The 19,699-nt window shown below is 41.7% G+C and overlaps 1 protein-coding gene across 2 annotated transcripts in view; it reads left to right on the top strand.

Moving 5' to 3' along the window:
* PSME4 (proteasome activator subunit 4) overlaps positions 1-19,699 on the top strand; it is a 60,575-nt gene that overhangs the window by 7,041 nt on the left and 33,835 nt on the right. Inside the window, exons 2-13 of one of the 2 annotated variants that reach the window (XM_062608964.1) lie at positions 761-901; positions 1,532-1,648; positions 3,618-3,677; positions 7,149-7,193; positions 8,489-8,638; positions 10,129-10,192; positions 12,862-12,936; positions 13,453-13,575; positions 13,975-14,067; positions 14,967-15,232; positions 17,297-17,483; positions 18,163-18,252. In XM_062608964.1, coding sequence (XP_062464948.1) covers positions 761-901; positions 1,532-1,648; positions 3,618-3,677; positions 7,149-7,193; positions 8,489-8,638; positions 10,129-10,192; positions 12,862-12,936; positions 13,453-13,575; positions 13,975-14,067; positions 14,967-15,232; positions 17,297-17,483; positions 18,163-18,252 — 1,411 coding nt within the window. The remainder of the gene's footprint in view (positions 1-760; positions 902-1,531; positions 1,649-3,617; positions 3,678-7,148; positions 7,194-8,488; positions 8,639-10,128; positions 10,193-12,861; positions 12,937-13,452; positions 13,576-13,974; positions 14,068-14,966; positions 15,233-17,296; positions 17,484-18,162; positions 18,253-19,699) is intronic. The other variant, XM_062608973.1, reaches the window with a different exon arrangement.

Genomic DNA, 19,699 nt, shown 5'->3' with positions numbered 1-19,699 from the left:
CTTCCTTGGTGAGTGGTGATTTCTAGTGTGTGGCACGTGAAATGCTGCATTAGAACCTTTGATAGGTTTTGTGCTGCAGAATGTGTTTTAAGACTTCAACTGTATTTCTTTTTTCAAGCTGACATTAGCAAGCACTTCTTCCAGAGTTAGTCCAAATGGATCTACACCCTCTTAAGATAGTAAATACCAGTGACAGGAGTGGGAGACACCACCAGCAAAGCTCAGTGTCTAAATCGGTTTTTCACCCTTACTGGAAGTGAATTGGACTTGATTATTATTAGCTTCTGGATCGTGTCCCATCTCATTCTGAAAGTGCCCCTGCCAGCAAGGATTGGGTAAAATAAGGCTGCTTGTGAGAGCTGTTGTGTGGTTGATTTTTTTTTTTTTTTTTTTTTTTTTTATTAAGAGAAATAAATACATGGGGATATGGAAATACTAAATTTAATGGCTGGTAGACTTTGAGCTGAGGTGAAAGACTGCGATCTTTGTTTTTGTGGTATCTGGTGTGAGCATGGAGTTATGGTATGAGTTGAGTCTTAGAAGGCTGTAAGCTTTATTTGGTCATTGCTGTTCTTCCTGTGGTTAGTTTCAGTTGTTCATCTCGCTTTGCGTAAGCTTTCAGCCTCTTATTTGTTGGGCTTGTGAACCAGGTTTTAGTTTTGTGTCATTAAACACCAAGTCACACGGAGTCTGGCTCAGGTCTGGGATATAATGGAAATGTATGAATATATTGCTGACTCACTGGCTGTTTTGGTTGCAGGTACATCCGATTGTATGGGAGAAAGTTTAGCAGAGAAGACCATGTGCTTTTCATCAAACTGTTGTACGAGTTGGTAACAATCCCAAGGCTGGAGATCAGCATGATGCAGGGATTTGCACGCCTCTTGATAAACCTGCTCAAGTGAGTACAGATTTCTGCTGACTATGGAAAGTAGTTGGTTACTTGAGTTGCTCAATACACTGTAATCATGGAGTCCTAGAATGGTTTAGGTTGGAAGGGACCTTAAAGCTCATCCAGTTCCAGCCCCCTGCCAGAGGCAGGGACACCTTCCACTAAAGCAGGTTACTCCAAGCCCCTTCCAACCTGGTCTTAATGTAATAGTATGTCCTATTACTCGTTACTTCACGTGGTCATCCCCTGTACAGATTATGTTGGTTAAAAGGAGTTCTCATTATGCAGACACCTTTCCCTCTTCAAAGCTTTAGGAGTAGAATTGAAAGAATGTCAGGTTTTTTCCCCCTGTTAGAGAGCCAAGTGTTCAGGTTGAATCTCAAGTAGGGAGAACATAAAGACGTGTCTCACAACATGAGAATGTTTGTTTCACTTAGAGTTATCCTGAAGGTAACAGCTCCTGTGGTTGCAGAAATACTGCAAGTGGCCAGCTGCTTTCTGGCCTGACCTTGCTGAAGCTTGTGCCAAGCACTGAAGCTAAGCATGGTTCAGAGCAGTGACCTGGGACATCGTGATGCACAGTGTGTCCACGTGAACGTTTAAACCTAAAGTGCTTGTTGTTGTTTTGTTTTCTATTAGGAAAAAAGAGCTGCTTTCCAGGGATGATTTGGAATTGCCATGGAGACCACTTTATGAAATGTTAGAAAGGATATTATACTCCAAAACAGAAAACCTTGGATTGAATTGGTTTCCCAAGTAAGCTTGCATTTTAAACCATTTGATAAGCTATAAGTACCTGTAATGCTTTCAAGTACTTTGTAATTTGCTTTTAATAGTTGGAATTTGATGCACAGTAAATATTTTGATTCTATCTTCATGAAGTATATTTCAGTAATATTGTGCAAGACTGAACTAAATCATGTCTATCCTTCTGCCAGTGAACTGTTTGTGATGATGTTTCTCTCTTTGTTAATGTGATTGAGTTCATTTCTAAATATGGGGTCTTCATCAACATATTTTAGGATGATGTCTCCCAGTCTAACAGATTTGATGTTGATTTTTTTTTCTTTATGTTATTGTGGTTTTACCCCAGTTGCAGCTGAGCCCCACACAGCTGCTCCCTCACTGCCTCCTGAGGAGATGGGGAGAGAATCAGAAGGGTAAAAGTGAGAAAGCTCATGGGTTGGGATAAAGACAATTGAAGAGGGAAAGCAAAAGCCACACACACAAGCAAAGCAAGGAATCCAGCATGCACCACTTCCCATGGTCAGGCAGGTGTTCAGCCATCCCCAGGAAAGCATCACGATGACTTGGGAAGACAAATGCCATCACTCTGAGTGTGCCCCACTTCTTTCTTACCCCATCTTTATATTCTGAGCATGACATCTTATGGTCTGGAACATCCCTTGGGTCAGTTGGGATCAGCTGTCCTGGCTGTGTCCTGTCTCAACTCCTTGTGCACTGCCAGCTCCTGTGGGGTGAGCAGAAAAGGCCTTAGCTCTGTGTAAGCACTGCTCAGTGATAACGAAAGCATCCCTGGGTTATCAGCACTGCTTTCAGCAGGAATCCACAACGTGCCAGCTATTATGCAGAAAATTAACTCTATCCCAGCCAAAGCCAGCACAAATAGTCAAGTTAAAATTCTGCTCTTCTGGTTTGTAACACAATAGGAGTTTTGGAAAAAGATAAATGGTACTGTTCTTAGAATATATGTACTGTAATCATTGCTAGTACCTGGAATCTAGGTGTAAATCTGTGCACAGAAAGGAAAGTACTTTTTACAGAAAATACATACACAGATTTTCAAAGTGATGGTATGGACAAATAATTTTTTTCCCAGTTAAGACTGTTACAAATGTTTGACTGATATTAAAATGAAAACTTGTTTCTGTTCTTTCTTTGTGCTGCCAATCCCTCCCCATCTGTCAAACTCCCCAGATTTCTCTAATAATTCCAATTAGAGAAGGTCCTGCTCTATACATTCCAGATTATAAAAGATATTACACGGAGAGCTCATGATGCTTGTTTGAATTGAAACTTCATGTAAAGAAATGAAGGTGAAAATACTTGCTTTAAAAATCATCCCTTTCTGCCCAGGGATGTTGAAGTACCACCACTGATCCCTTCTGCTGAGTGGAAGGTCCTCTTGCTGATCAGTGACACAAACAAAATACATGTTTTGTAGCCTTGTATCTTGTTACTAGAGCATTTCATGCTAATTTTCTCTGATGCCTACATAGTTGGAAGAATTATTCTGCTCAATTGCACTATTTTGCTCACTGTAGGTACTACTTGTAAGTGAAAATCCAGAAGAGCAGAACCTTTTGTAGTTGGTTCCTTCTAGGCATGTGTCAGCACCTTGGGAAGCTGCTTACTTTGCTCTGTGGGGCTGTGGTCCAGTGTGTGATGCCGGTGTAGTGGGAAGGGGGCTTTTCCAGGAGGGGAAAGGAGGTTAAACTGGGAGGAAAGTATTGGTTGTGGTGGTCCATCTGCAACATGCAGCTTCTATTAACTGCATAGATAGCACACACTCTACCTGAATATGCAGTGCGATTTCTTCTCATACGGTGCTTATCCTTTTTAACGTCAATTCTCAGGGATATCTTTTTGGTTCAAATCAAGTGAGACTTTTACAAGCTGATTGATTTGATTTAGAGCTGTTAAATTAACAACTGTTTTAATTTTCTCTTATTTTTTGTGTTTTGTTTTTTGTTTTTACATTCAGTTCATATCGACCAGGCTTGTCTTCACCTAAAACATTTGTGCTTAATGTATTACATAGGTGGTAAGAAAGACTTTTTGTTCTGTTCAGCTCTGGCCGATGTGTCATCTTGTGCATGTTCTGTTCAATCATAACACTTGCCACACAAGTGTCATTTCCTGCATAAATAATTGTATTGGAAAACTGATGTTAACATGACACCACTGTGTATGAGAATGTCGCACTGTATGGCAACCTTTCTAATGGGGACCAAGATACAGCGTGTGTCAAGTGGCTGAATCAGTGGCTACATCTAACTAATTTAACCAGCATATCTATTCCAAGGGTCAAACGGAAGGGAAAATTGACATTTGAATAATCACTGGGTCTGAATGTGGCCAGAATGAGCTTTGCTGTAGGAGTGCATGTCACGGAGGCAGTGTACCTTACTATTAAAAACGATGCAATCATGGAAAGTGCTTTAGCAGTGAGGTAATAGGGTCTGGAAAATCCACCCGGCAACAGCCTTGTAGCTGTGGAGTGTGAAGCAGAGTTTGTCTATTGGCAGAGCTGACTGTGAATTTTTGCAGCAAAAACCCTATCAGGAGATTTGGTGGATATATAAATACAGAACACTGGTAGAAGTGGAGTGGAATTCCCATTGGTTTGCTTTGTTTGGGGCCTTTTAGGAAGAAGTATTTAGCTGTACTAATCCAATGAGACGTTGATATTTGGCTCGCAAGCTGCAGTTAGAAAGTCACTGAAATCATTAGTGAGAGTACAGCTGGTTGCTCTTTCATTGTCTCAATTTAAGCTCTTGTAATGGAGTGTCCACCACAGGGCTAGAATGTGTCCTGGAAACAGTGGTTTTACTGCTTTTCAATCATGGAGTAGTCAACAGTGTCAGTTTATGTGTTGTTTTAACTGAAACATGATTCTCCTTGAAAATGAAGGTAAACCATGCATTTTCAAGTTAATATGGTCATATCCTACCCAAAAGACAAAAATAATCATGTAGTGACAAAATGATGACTGGTGATAGGGGTTAATAGTATTGTTGATGCTTTTTAATACATCCGTGTGGCAAGATGATAATAATGATCTAATAATACTTAAGGTAATAAGCAGGAACTAAAAGTCAACGGCATGAGACATTTTCCTCTTCAGTTACTAATAGGAGATACCTTCCCATGTATGTAGCTTCGTTATCTTCCTATTACAAAGGTTTTAATACCTTATCCAAGTGGTCAGCATTAAATACCTGAGCAGGAGTACAAACCACAGCAGGCTGATGCCGTCCCGTGTGGTTTATGTATATCCTTGTTTGCTGTTGTGCTCTCTTGTTTCCTGGCTGGTTTAGTGTTGGATTTCAGACACAAGTTTGTATGTGATAACTGTAGGTCTTTGGGAGCACTTCAGCAGTAACAGGTACACAGAAAGTCTAACCAAGAGTGGAGCAGGAGCCACTACTGAAAGGTTTGAGTGGGTTCAAAGTGATAATGAAACCAGTAACCAGCAGCCTCTTCCCAGCTATATTGTCCTGTCCCTTTCTGACTAGTAGTCATCAAATGCGAGCTGTACAAGATGTCTTCTGTACTTGGTCTGTAGTTCAGGTGTGTCTTGGATGGAAGTTTCCTGAAGTACAAAATTGCTGCTGTTTGTTTCTTTCTAGCTTCCATTCTAAATTTGTGATCAGAAGACAGGCAAGGACATAGAATCATGGAATAGTTTGGGTTGGAAAGGACCTTAAAGCTCATCCAGTTCTAACCCCTGCCACGAGCAGGGACGCCTTCCACTAGAGCAGCTTGCTCCATGCCCCATCCAACCAGGCCTTGAACACTGCCAGGGATGGAATATCCCTTCCAATCTTTCTCCTTTGCTCTCTTCCACAAACACATGCTGGGATCTGACTGAAAACTTCTGAATTAGAAACATCTGTTGATCTCTTGCATTGGTGTTCCTTAAAACTCCTCTGTCCTTCACGTCCTCCTTCATCACAGTTTCCTCTAGTGGTGTGTGATAGAACGGGGTGGCTTCTTTGTTTGGCCACACAAGCATTTTTCATGTTAATCTTTAATGCTCTTAAGGAATGTGCTGGTTCATGCTCTGTTTATTTCCTCTTGGAGCAGCCGTTACCTGTTTCCTAACTCTCAAGAACAGTGTTCACTTTAACCCAGAATCTTGATGAGCTTCTTGCAGAGTCTGATCTCATTTCTCTCTAATGAATGCTTGGCCATTCCCCTTCATATTTTAGAAGCTGTCAGTCAGCTCAGACTTTTCCTTCTGGGAGAGGCCATGGATTTACTTGGTCACTGTTGCATAAAACATAAAGAACTTTTCATCTCCTGGAGCACTGCTTGAGCTGAAGTGGTGGTGTGAAGGCTGGGTGGGCTTGTGCTGGCTTGCATTGAGTGTCAAGGTATTGGAGGGAAGTGGTGGTTTATCCATTCTATAGCTCTCCTGGCTTGTGTGGGATCAGTTTGTTTTGTACAGGACTAGAGGGGGAGAGTGTGTGCATGCCCAGTACTGCTGTGTCTCAGAATGAATTGACCCAGGCTGATCTTTAGTAGAATTCTAAAGGTGATCCATCTGCATCATCTTTTTCTGATCACAGTAGCAGATCTCTATGGTAGTTTTTGATGATGAGCTGAAGGATGCAATTTTTCTATTAAAAAATAGAATTATTTTTCTGTATTAAAAGTACAGAAAGTGTGTCTAGAAGATGCAGCAAGTTCTTCTGCCAGAATCTTTCTTGTTCATTCAGGGAATGGTTTTTGGTAAAAGTGCAATCGAGTCTGGAGCTTGTCTTGTAATAAAGAGAAAATGTGAAGAATGTGACAATTTCCCACTTTTATGGTTCCACTGATGGATGTCTCTCCTTCTCTCCCTTTTATTCTTTGAGTGTGTTGTGAGGTTTAATCTGTTTTAAGTGGTTGATGGCATCCTGTGTCAGTGTGTGTTCAAATGATTTCTCAGACAAGTTTCCTTGCAATGGATGAAAACCCTTTTAAAACCAGCAGTTAGAGGGAAACTAATGAAATAACCAATGATTTACAGATAGTTCACTTCTCAGAACCACTGGACAAACTCCCAAACCAGATTGAAAAGGCAGATATGTGTTTGGAGTATAATAATAACAGCTTTCTGAAGTCTGTTGCCTTTATCTATCTTGCAAATATTTATTAAGTCCATAAACCCAGTTGTCCTGTTTGTGTTTTCAGCTTCCCTGAGGAGTTCCCTTCCTCTGTTGGTTGTTCATGGATGAAATGCAGGATATTACTCATAATAAATGATAATAATTCTTCACTTATCACTTAACTGCATTAAATGCAAAAGCAGTGTATGAAAAGTAGGACTGGGAGTTTAACAGAGCAATTTGAGTCATTGTGATTAGGTGTGTGTAGAAGGCAGTTAGCTACTGCATGTTCACAGAGGACATCTAATTGCATCAACATTATCTTAATCTCTTGAGGGAGAAATCAGCAAATGGTTGTTTTTCTGCTGTCACTGAAATTAGGTAACACACCATCGCTGATGTTATCTTTCTTGTTTCAGTTCTGTAGAAAGCGTTCTGAAAACACTGGTGAAGAGCTGCAGACCGTAAGTGTGTGTTGTCTGGGGGGGGTTTAAAGCCTGCATCCTTACCATTACATTAAGAGGGGGCAGAAAAGTAGGGTGGGTTTTTTGGTTTTAAAAACAAGTCATTCCCTGGCTGATGTCCCAGTTCATTTAAGGAGGTTTTGGTGAAGGGTAGGGACTTTTTGGGTTTACTGCATTATGGATGATCAATACCCAGGTTTTAGGTGGCTTAAAATGAAAATAGTGACAGGCACGCTCTCTGTTCCAGTATCTAAACAAAGTGTAAGGTCGTTTGGTTTTGGCTCTGAACACCCTTGGTGGAAAATCTGTTAATAGTTAAGCCATATATCGCTAGATAAGGCCACCGCTGCCTTTGCCCTTCTGTGTGTTCACTGGGAGCGTGTGTGCCTGAGCCAGTGCTCTCTGCACTAACTGACTTTGCTCACAGCTTAGGATACAGAAGAGATGAAGAGACTTATTCTCTTACTACTGGCTGTACAACCTTTTGTAGTTATCATCTGCTTTCATGGGAGCAGTTGCTCCACACACTGATGGTGCTCTGTTGAACAGCCCAATAGGAGATGCTGTTCTAAACACACACTGCTAGTATGAGAAGCATAAGGATAAAACAACCTTAACACTTCTCCCAGATACGTGTGGTTTTGTAGCTAAATAAAACCCCTTATTTCCAGCATTGATTTTCTGGTAGCTGGTACGAATGTGAAAGTCACTGAAGCAGAGTGTTTAAAAAGGAAATGTGATATTTGTTTCTTGAGAATTCTGACTTAAGGTCGGGACACTGATGATGGTGCTTCCAGTTGGTCCCATATCAACTGCAATAGTTATGTTGTATAAACAGTTGCATCTGGTGTGCATTTTAAATAGTGCAGTGCTTGGATATTTAGGGGTTTGTGAAAGAAATTAAATAACCAGCATTCTTCTAATGCTCCTATAAATACTCCTCATGCCTTAAGTAATCCTTTTTTCCATACTGCATCAAATGTAAATAGTTGTTGTTTGATATTTTTTTTTCTGACCAGCCTTCACATTGAAATGGTTTTGCATTCTGCAGAGCCTTATCTGGTTCGACAAGGCCAGATCCTTCTTAGATTTGTGGTCTTGGATGATGCACGTGGTGTCCTTGCTCTTAACTCTGTGCTCTGTGAAGGTTTAGTGGGGTGAAGGACTGCCTGTCTATTGTCCCTGGACACACGATTTTCCTGGGAGCTAAGATTTATGACAGATCAGTGAATAGTTTTAGGTATGCTTTAAGACCCAAACTTTCAAGCCAAGCCAAGTGGTTTCCTTGCTTTCAGGTATTTTCCAGAAGATGCCACTGCAGAGATGCTGCATGAATGGAGGCCTTTAATGTGTCCTTTTGACGTTACCATGCAAAAGGCTATAACCTACTTTGAGCTATTCCTACCCACAACCCTTCCTCCTGCCCTTCACCAGAAGGGTTTCAAGTAAGTGCAATCGAGTGTCTGTTGCTGTAGTGTTCTGTTGCAAATGCTATGATATTTTACAGGGTGGCTTGAAGTCAACCAGCAAAATGAATGGTGGCTTTTAAGAGCATTGTTGGAAGGAATTCAAGACATTCTGTCAGCATTCTTTTGTGAAAGTAACCTGGGGGAATTGTGTAGTGTCTGTTCTCAAAGGAGTTCTTCCTTCTCCAGGGTAAAGCACAGGGTACACAAGGAAGCAAGCTAAATTGAATTAAGTGCACTTTTAATCCTGAAGGAATAGTCTCACAAGTAAAAAATCATTAACCATAGCAGAGCTTTAAGTCCTACCTTTTATTTAATTTGGGCCAGATTCCAATGAGTCCTTCATGTAGGATAAAATACAGCTCTTACTACAAATATGGAACTGGAGGTGGAGGTCTTCAGTCAAGATTTGGAAATGTGAGACAGAAGGGAAGCCTGGAGAAGAGAAGACTCAGGGGAGACCTTAAATCAGTCTACCAGTACCTAAATGGGGCCTATAGGAAACCTTGAGAGGGGCTTTTTACAAGGGTGTGTAATGACAGGACAAGGGGAATGGCCTTAACCTGCCAGAGGGGAGATTTAGATTTGATATAAGGAAGAAGCTGTGGCTGCCCCATCCCTGGCAGTGTTCAAGGCCAGGTTGGACACAGGGGCTTGGAGCAAGCTGCTCTAGTGGAAGGGGTCCCTGCCTGTGGGAGCAGGGGTTGGAGCTGGATGAGCTTTAAGGTGCTTCAATCCAAACCAGTCTGGGATTCTATGAGAGCTACAGGAAATGAGTTTCACGATTAAAGGAGAAACTTTAACAGGGCAGGGCAGGACAGTATCTGGGTCGTATTTAAGGCAGAGCTATTGAACTTCAAAGTGCAAGTTAGTGATGTTTAGTGCATATAGAGATTACTTAGGCTGTGAGGTTAACAGTACATTTGTGGCAGAGGGTTACTGAAAACTTCAAGAAAGGGGGTGAATATAGTTTATACCTGTACTTTGAGGGACTGGTATGGAGGGTTTGCATCATTGGCTTCAGGTGAATTCAGAATAGAAGCTCTTGACACTTGGGACCCTTGGTCAGTAAGGACAAATTTTAGATTTTAAGGTAGAGGGAAATGAAGTGTGATTTATTTTCATCTGGTTTACGTTTGTTGAGATGGCAAAATATAGTGAAGTGGTGAAACTGATGTAGATAAGGAAACTGCTGGTGAAACACTTATGTGAAAGGAAGGGTTCAAACAAGGGAGGTAGAAGAAGCAAGCACTGAAACTCAGGATCAGATTTGCGGATAGAGGGGATGCTGTGGGAAACAAAGTGATATAAGCCTGTCAGTGCTGATCCCTGTTCATGTTGAATGAGTTGAGGGGCAGGTGATTTCTTGCAGTCACCTGGCTAAGTGAGGGGTAAACCCAGTGAGGCAGCTGCTTTCACAACATTTAACTGTAATCAAAGTAACTTTCTTTGATTCTGTTCTCTTGTAGGCTCTGGTTTGATGAATTTATAGGCCTTTGGGTGTCAGTTCAGAACCTTCCCCAGTGGGAAGGGGTAAGTATTTACTTTCTACCTACCCTGGAAGAAATTCATTTACATGTTCCTGCCACTTGTTTGCAAGGCATTGAAGTCCAACAGTGATATAATGGATTGTTGTTTTCCTTCTGCTGTAACTAGCACACACAAGCAGAGACAGTAACTTCATGATTGTTAGCAAGCAATTACTGGCTGACTAAATGAGAGTGCGCTTGTGCTTGGTGAACAGTGTTTAATGGTGAGCTGGGGCAGCTTTTCTTTTCAGCCTTGGGAATGTGGGCATTTTCCAGAGTGCCTGTTAATGCTGATGATGATGCAAGGTGCTGTTGTGATTTCTGTTAAGTTAGAATTCTGTGGAGTCCCATCTTTTATATCTTAATGGATCTTTCATGATGCCTAATTTTGAGTAGCAATGCTTTGCCTTGACTGCAGTGAGTTATTGTCATCTTTGCTTTAGATACAGTAAAGAACCTGTATTCCTCTTGCTCAAAAATACCACTGGGCTATTTCTTTCAAGTAAAATGATTTACCATGTACTTGTCTGTCCTTTACTGTGTGTCTTATAGATGCAAACTTGGAAAAGAAAATCAAGTGTCATTCTTAGTTTAGGTGCTACTGTTGCAGCTGACCTGTGCCCTGGCTTTACTGCAGTGAAACTTGGCATAAAACCACATTTTTTCCCATACTCAACATGAACATAAGCTCATGGACCATCTGTTCCTCTTACTGGTCTCCTGCTGATGTACACTTCTTAGTGGCTTTGGAGACACCTGATTTCCAAAACCCCAGTGTCTTTGTGAGAAGGTTTGTGTGTAGGTCTTCCTGGTCTGAGTTTTGTTCCATTGCAAAGGAAGGCAGTCAGTCGTTGCTTCAACAGTTGACAAGTGTCCAGATTGGAACAGGATGATTGCCAAAGCTCTGTTTGAGGTTGTCTGTAGACATTGCGTCTTTCTGCTGGCTCTCCAAAACCCCACAATTCTATCTACTCTTTCTGACAGGAAGATGACAGCCTGCACTTTAATACCATGGTTTGGTTTGTCTCTGTCAAATGGTCTAACAAATAATCATCAACACTCTTTCATAAGCTGTCTCTGATATTTTTTCCCTCTTCCACCATGTTCTGACAGTTTGCTCACAACATCTTTATTTTTTCCCCCAAAGCTTTCACTTCTTGTTTCCTTTACTGTCTGCTCTGCATCTTAAGGGCAGGCGTGTTCACTGCATCAGGCTTGGATGCAGAAAACGAGACATATGGGTTCTGACTGTGCAGTCCAATTTAAGCCTCTCTATGCTGCAAGCTTTTTCTCAGCTCGCTTTGGCAGAGGTGGACTTGCTGTTTGAAGAGGAGCTATAGAATCAGTTGCCTTTGTGCATGGTAAGGGATTTTTTTCAGTGGGTATTTCCTGTATCAAAAAGGTAGATAATTTAAATGGAACACTTGTCTTCAGGCTGTGTCAGATGTGACTGTCCTGAATTGAATTTGTGGGTTTTCCAAAGCTATCCTGTCCTTCAGACTGAGAGGTGAACTGTTCTTCTGTGAATATCTGTCTCTGAACAAGGCAGGATTGTTTAAGGCAGTTCCTTTTGGCTTTGCCATGGCTTCAAGGTACTGATAGAAGCATCAAGGCTCTAGGAGACCTAAGAGGTATTTCCCTATTTGGGCAAGCTCATAAAAGGAGTGTTGCTGGATTATGTGCTTCCTCACAATCAGGATATTGGAGTCAGACTTTATCTCCTTTTTGTTCAGTCCTGTTAACCCTTTCCTGAGGACATTTTTCAGCTTCCTTCTGTACTCATGAAGCTGTCCTCTGGCAATGGAGTATCTAATTCTTCACAGTCACATACTGCTGCCCCTCTGACAGCTAATGACTGTGACCTTTGCAAACCACAAATGTGCTTAAACCAAAGCTTACAGATGTGACAGCCATCAGCACAGGCAAGCATGCTTTAAGTAGGATGGATCCTGCAGAAGCAGTGTTGGCTGAGTTTTCTTCACTGTCTATATATAGATGCTGTTTTAGGCCAGTGTCCACATTGAGCTCACATGAGAGTGCTCTAGTAATGAGGAAGCACCATGACATGAATTGGCAATCATAGGTTCTTGCTGAGCTGCTCCAGCTCAGAGTTACCCTGGAAGGCTCAAAAGGGGGAAAGATGTTTCTTAGCAAAAGCTTAACTCTTTGACAGTGTGTAGCTCAAGCTTGTCTGTTGTTCATCTACTGTTCTTCAGAGTTGCTCTAGCAATAAATGGTTGAGAATTTAAATGGTAGTGAATGCATTCTGCCTTTCATGTTAATTCACAGAGCGTGGGGAAAGCGAGAGTGTGAGTGTACCTTGTAGAAGTACTATTAATAGGTCTTTACATTTAAAAAGATACGTATCTTTTGTGTATATATATATATTGAAGAGGTAGGGGTATATGTTCTGGCAGGCTGCCTCTGCCAGAGCTGAGATCACAATTACCTGTTTTGTAAGGGCTCAGATGCGTGATGAGTTGGACTCCTGAAGACGGGAATTCTGATGCATTGTGGAAGGTGGCATTGGTGGCTCCTGATGGAGTGAAATCTGCCTTTACAAGCACTGTAGTGCCATGGGTAGCTTTTCTCTTGCACCTGCAAAGTAGATTGAGGGCTTTGTGCATCTTTTATCATGATTCTAATAAATATTTCTTTTATGGTTGTTTTCAGCATCTAGTAAATCTGTTTGCTCGCTTGGCCACTGACAACATTGGATACATAGACTGGGATCCGTATGTACCAAAGGTAATATTCCTCATTTTATGGAATTATCTTGTTTGCTTTAAGTCCCTGGTGTTCCTGCGCTGAGAAGCATTCATCTTCCCTATATGGATCTTACGTTGCAGCGGGCCATTCTTTCAAATTAAGTACATTCATTTGAAGACCTAAGTTTAAGATGAGAAGATTTGAGCATCCTTTTGTACCAGGCAGCACTGGAGGTTGCTGCTGTTACCACCTGCCTCAAAACCAAACAGAAGCAACAGCATATGTTACTGTGCAAGTGCTATCTGATTGTGTAATATGTAGTTAGTATGGAAATGGCTCTTAGTGGTATTCTTTGATAAACAGTCTGTGTGACCTTTTGAATCTTTCAGCTTTTTCTAAGATTTACAGCATTTATGTTGTTTAAACCCCCAAACCAACACCTTTTGATTAGAAAACTTTATTTATGCCAGTTTTGTGGCATAAATTCCTAAAGTAAATCATTCAAAAAGTAATAAATCCATCAAGTAATTTATGCCAATGTGACTCTCTTTTCAGATTTTCACCAGAATTCTGAGGAGTTTAAATCTTCCAGTGGGAAGCAACCAAGTTGTTGTTCCAAGATTCCTGACAAATGCTTACGATGTGGGGCATGCAGTCATGTGGATCACAGCCATGATGGTTAGTAGCCTTTTCATGAAGGGAAACAAAACCTAATGCAGAGCTTTAAGCAAGTATGTGTTTAACGTGAGTGTTTGTCCTGTTTAGCTGATGGAAATGGCTGTGCCATTCTGGAAATGAATGTTATCCACATTCCAAGTGTGTATCCACAGCTGCCAGTAGCACTGGCAGCTGAAGGATTGAATCACTCTTTTAGGGGTGAATCTCATCTGATGTGATGGGGAGAAATTGCTCCTTAGTGCTGAGCTGAGGGTGGGGAAGGGAGGGGATTTGCTGCTGTGATTTGATGCTTTGCGGTATGACTGTGGTGAGAGTGCTCACTTGTACCTTGTACTTACTGTGTTAGCTGTTCATTTAACTTGCTTCATGTAATAAAATACTGTGGTTTATTTGTTACAGGGTGGACCGAGTAAACTAGTGCAAAAGCACCTGTCTGGCTTGTTCAATAGCATTGCCTCTTTCTACCATCCTTCAAATAACGGGCGCTGGCTGGTGAGTTCTTTGCATGTCAAGACAATAAATTTGGCTGTAATTTTGACAGTCAAACCTGTCACTTGAAACATGTTGATAGATGCATTATGTGCTCCAGCAGCCAGATTGTCTGTTGGTTGGATATATATTGAGACTTTTCATTTCCAAGATGTGATTGCACTGTCATTCAAATCGTACTTTTGCTTGATGTCAGAACCACAGCAAATGCAGGTATTCTTCAAATGTCTAACCCAAATGCAGTTCAGAAGCCTAAACTAGACATCTAATTCATAGATAGCTGGTAAAAAGAAGCCAGCACATTAAAGGAGGGTGATACACAGCATCAGTGTGACTTGTGTGACATAGCTTTTGTATTACTGACCTGCTGTCTCCAAGTTAGCAAATTCTAAACAAAGGAAAAAAGAGTTTCAATGCATATCCAGTTTGATGAAGTATAGCTCGCTGATGGTGCAGCTAGCAGAGTATTCTGCTAGTAAGAATCTCCCTCTGATAGCTGGTGAAAAGTACAGATTAAAATAGCAGGGCTGGCCAAAGCAGTGCCAAAGGATCTGTCTCGTTCTAGAATAGCTTACTTGTTTCCATGTGAGTATGCAGAGAATGCTCTCAGAGATGTCCCAAAGCTATTGGTAGGTAATCTTGAATCTTGACTATAACCTTTGTATGTATTTTTCATGATCTTTTAAATCATAAGGCATGGTGCTGGCAGCATAATTCCTGATATTTTGGGAACTGAAGTTTAATGCCAAGCTGCAAACACTGTGTTTTAGAGCTCTTCAGATTTTCCTTTTACTCAGTCATGTCATTTCAAGATACTGGCTTTACTATTTCTGTTGTACATTTAGCAGCTCAGACTCTGCTACTGCCAAGTAACTGAACAGCATTTCTTGTGCATTTAACAGAACAAACTGATGAAGCTACTTCAGAGGTTACCCAGTGGTGTTGTGAGAAGGCTGCATCGTGAGCGCTACAAGAAGATGACGTGGTTAACTCCTGTGCCTGAGAGTCACAAACTTACTGACCAGGATGTTACAGACTTTGTAGAATGCATTATTCAACCTGTTCTCCTGGCTATGTTTAGTAAAACTGGAAGCCTGGAGGCTGCCCAAGCCCTGCAGAACCTTGCACTGATGCGTCCTGAATTAGTAATTCCACCTGTACTGGAGAAGTAAGTTCTGCAGAAACATTACAACTTCCCTGTTCCCTTCCCAATGGATAAATACACAAAGCAGTTGTATTAAATGATAAGCAATTTCTTTGCTGCAGTGAATGCTTGCAGTGAAAGGAACTGCTAATACACACCCCTGAGCAATTGCCTGAGTCAGGAAAGGGAGTGAGGGAGGACTTTGGTTTTAATTGTAATGTATTTGGTTTGGGTGTTCTGAAGCACCTGGCAAATGGAATAGTTCTGGGAGCTGGTCATGGCTTGTGCAGTATGGGGCAGTCCTCCGGTGGTTTGCACTACTGGTAGCAGTGTGAGTGGATCAGTTAAAGAACCAACTGTGCCCCCTTTATTCATGAGCCACCTTGTACTTCCTCACTAGCTTTCAGCTGGGACAAATGCAAATGATGTTTATGTAGTTTGTGTTTATGTAGTAATAAGGGTAAGTTTCATATTTCTGGTTTGTGTCAGGGTATGTTGCAGTTACAGATGTTTAAAATGACTGTCACTGCTTCTGTATTCATAAGCACATTGCTAAAGTACATGCCCATATGAAATACTTTGTACTATTACTAATGCCTTGGTGCCTGAAATTCCAAGAGAAGAATGTAACTCCTTCTCGCCCCAGGGGAAAGCTTTCTTCCTAGTCCCTATCCATGTTCTTCCTCCTATACAGTCCCTTGTACTTTAACACTTCTCTGCTCTTGTGGGACCTCACCTGGAGTGTTGTGTGCAGTTCTGGTGTCCTCAAAATAAAAAGGACATGGAACTGTTGGAACAAGTCCAGAGAAGGGCCATGAGGATGATCAGGGGCTGGAGCACCTCCTGTATGGAGACAGGCTGAGAAAGTTGGAGCTGTTCAGCCTGGAGAAGAGAAGCTGTGTGGAGACCTCAGAGCAGCCTTCCAGTGTCTGAAGGGGGCTATAGGGATGGTGGGGAGGGACTCTTCATTAGAGACTGTAGTGACAGGACAAGGGGTAACGGGTTAAAACTTAAACAGGGGAAGTTTGGGTTGGATATAAGAAGGAAATTCTTTCCTGTTAGGGTGGTGAGGCACTGGAATGGGTTGCCCAGGGAGGTTGTGAATGCTCCATCCCTGGCAGTGTTCAGGGCCAGGTTGGACGAGGCCTTGGGTGGGATGGTTTGGCGTGGGGTGTCCCTGCCCACGGCAGGGGGTTGGAACTGGATGATCTTAAGGTCCTTTCCAACCCTAACGATTCTATGATTCTGTAACACCTTATATTGTAAAAACAGTGGAGAGATGAGTTTGTCTTGAAGAGTCCTTTCGGACTCAGCTGGTGGTGAAACCTTGCTGAACCTGCTTTTACATGGAAACATTTACAGCATAACAGTTCTAAGGAGGACAGCAGTGGATGCATGTCTTGGGCATGACTGTTACAGTTTCTGTTTTGAGAGCAGACTGAACCTCTGCTCGAGTTCAAACTATCACGGGTATGTTTGCCTTGGCTGCAGCTCCCGGTTGGTTTTGTTGACTAGTTGTAGATCCTTTGGATGATGTAGGGCAGGGGTAGCACTGTGACTCTTGTTTGGACTGCCGGTTGTAGGTAACAGTAGGAAGAGTTATGCCTTTTGCTAAAAAGTAGTGTAAAAAAAACCCTTAAAGGTTAAAAAACCACAGTACTTTAACAGGTTTTTATTAGAAAAGGCATGGACTTTAATGTAACATCAAGCAATATATCCCTTTAGATGTCATCGAGGCAGGTTTTCATGCTTGCCATGAGAACCTTACACTGAGCTTGAAGTTCAAACACTAAAATCATCATAGCTTTGAAGCCATGTGCTGTTACCAATTCCTATGCCGCAACTGCTAACAGATTCTTTAATCCTGAATTTGTTAATAGGACTGATCAAAGGAAAGGATCATTTTCTATTACAGCAATGTTGAGTCCACTGGAAAAAGATCAGAAAAAAAAAGGAACCATGGATGAGCTTTTATTTTTCTTCAGAAATGTTGTCCCTTTTCCATAGAAAATAACACTTGTGATGCACTTTTCTTTGAAGACTTTAAAACATTGCTGTTGCTAAAATAACTGCTCTTAAACTTCACAGGACGTACCCTGCACTCGAGACGCTGACAGAACCTCATCAGCTCACAGCCACGTTGAGCTGTGTGATCGGGGTGGCTCGCAGCCTGGTGTCTGGGGGGAAGTGGTTTCCTGAAGGTCCAACACACCTTCTACCTCTACTGATGAGAGCATTGCCAGGGGTAGATCCAAATGACTTCAGCAAGTGTATGGTGAGTGTGTAAATCCCACCGTTTTATAGGGTAGTTAGCCAGTAGTTCACTCTGAGAGCTGCTTTAGATTTATATCAATAAGTAACTCCTGTTTCTTAGCCTGATTTTGTTTCTGCGCAGTCTTATTTCTAGTAAGTTAATATCACAAACCTCTAACTTCTAATAATGTTTTTGGCTTGCTGGACAATAGTGAATCTTTAACATCAGATTGTGATGAGCATTGTACTGCCTTTCTGGGCAGCACTAAAAACCAAGAGAAAACCGATGTTCCAGAGGTACTAGCAAATATTCCTGGTCTTTTAAGAGCAATAGGAAGACCTTCATTACTAGGTTTTCAGTTAATTAGATCCTAAGAGCCCATCTTCAATGAGCTTTAAATATACTGTTCAAACAGTGTAAAACGGTAGGGTTTTGTAACTTGAAAGTTCAGCACAAAGTATTACCTAGGAAATAATAATAATAATAACTTAGAAAATACTTGAGGGGGTTTTGCACAGTGCTGGAAGTTTTATACAAGAACTCAGAAAGAATTATTGAAGTTTTGGGGTGGAAGAATTAGGCTTTGGATTTTTTTTTTTTTAATGTAATGATTTACTTTAGCTCCCATACCTTAACTGCAAGAGCTTTTCAATGTGAATACAGTAGCACTTACTAAACAGCTGTTTGCAACTCTCAACAGATTACATTCCAGTTCATTGCAACATTTTCTACTTTGGTGCCTTTAGTAGATTGTTCATCTGTATTGCAAGAAAGAGATGATCTGTCAGAGGTAAGTGCTGTGCAGTTACAGAACCAAAACTATAACCTAGTTTTTAATTGAATTTCTAGTAATGCAATGATCTCTTCAGAACTGTAACGGGTTTGCTACTCTCTCCTGTATATGTAAAACTAAGTTACATGAAAATAAAATGCAACAAAACCCCAAACAAGTAGATCATGTTTGCTTCAGGTCAGTATGGTAGAGTAGACGCTGGCATGCATATTAGCCATGTAATGTTAGCACTGCTGCTTAGTCATAGGGTGTTGTAGAGATAGTGTTAAATTCAAACAGTTTAGTATCAATATGTAGCATAATTAAACTCTGAGCTTGCCCTGCTTTGAGTAGGAGGTTGGGCCACATGGTCTCCAGAGGTCCATTGCCATCTACATTTTTTGAGTTAATAAAATAGCAGCTTTGATACCATTAAATTTTTGAAACTTCTTGTCACCATAAAACATTATGACAGAGAAGAGAGTGAAGCTGCATCCAGTATATGACAAATGAGGCAGCAGCAGAGTCCACTATGGTATTTGAAATGGCCCTGTTAGAATCACAGATTAGTTGGGTTGGAAAGGACTTTAAGATCATCCAGTTCCAACCCCCCTGCCATGGGCACAGACACCTCACACTAAACCATGGCACCCAAGGCTCTGTCCAACCTGGCCTTGAACACCACCAGGGATGGAGCATTCACAACCTCCCTGGGCAACCCATTCCAGTGCCTCACCACCCTCACAGGAAAGAATTTCCTCCTTATATCCAACCTAAACTTCCTCTGTTTAATTTTGAACCCGTTACCCCTTGTCCTGTCACTGCAGTCCGTAATGAAGAGTCCCTCCCCAGCATCCCTGTAGCCCCCTTCAGATGCCGGAAGGCTGCTCTGAGGTCTCCACGCAGCTTCTCTTCTCCAGGCTGAACAGCCCCAACTTTCTCAGCCTAATTAACCAGCCTGTTAGATGCCTTGTCTTGTCCACTGCTAGGAGACTGCTCTGGTAGCTCAGAGAACAGATAATAGCTACAGATAACCCAGGTTCTGAGCTCTCAGCCACTGCAAGAAGGTTCATTTCATTGCCCCAGAGCAGCAGCACTCAGAAATGGAGTTTATATGCTGAATGCTCAGTGTAAATATGGCAGCAGAGCCAAGTCTGTCACCAGAGCTGGTGCTCCCTGACCTCCTGCTGGAAGGGCAGACCAGTAGGAAAGCCAAAGGTTGTATCCATGGAGGCAGACCCATCTCACCCCAAGAGGTCGCTTGGCTAGACATCAAGGCCTGGAAATTGGACAGGGCAGCAGAAAGAAAGTGTAGTTGTTTTGTGTAGTGTACTTGAGACTATACAAACTTCAACTGGAAGTGCACTGTAGTCTGTCACAAAAATGGGAAGTGTTTTTGAAGTAGTTAATATAGGAAATAAACTTTCTATTATGTTTTCGTAAGAAAAGCCAACCTTTTGTGCTG

This window comes from Pezoporus occidentalis, unplaced genomic scaffold, assembly GCF_034315485.1.
Source record: "Pezoporus occidentalis ecotype Australia unplaced genomic scaffold, CSIRO_AGI_Poc_V1 ctg10, whole genome shotgun sequence".
In the NCBI taxonomy this organism is placed as follows: domain Eukaryota; kingdom Metazoa; phylum Chordata; class Aves; order Psittaciformes; family Psittacidae; genus Pezoporus; species Pezoporus occidentalis.
Note: the sequence above shows the minus strand (reverse complement) of the source record. Positions and strands in the feature narration are given on the sequence as shown.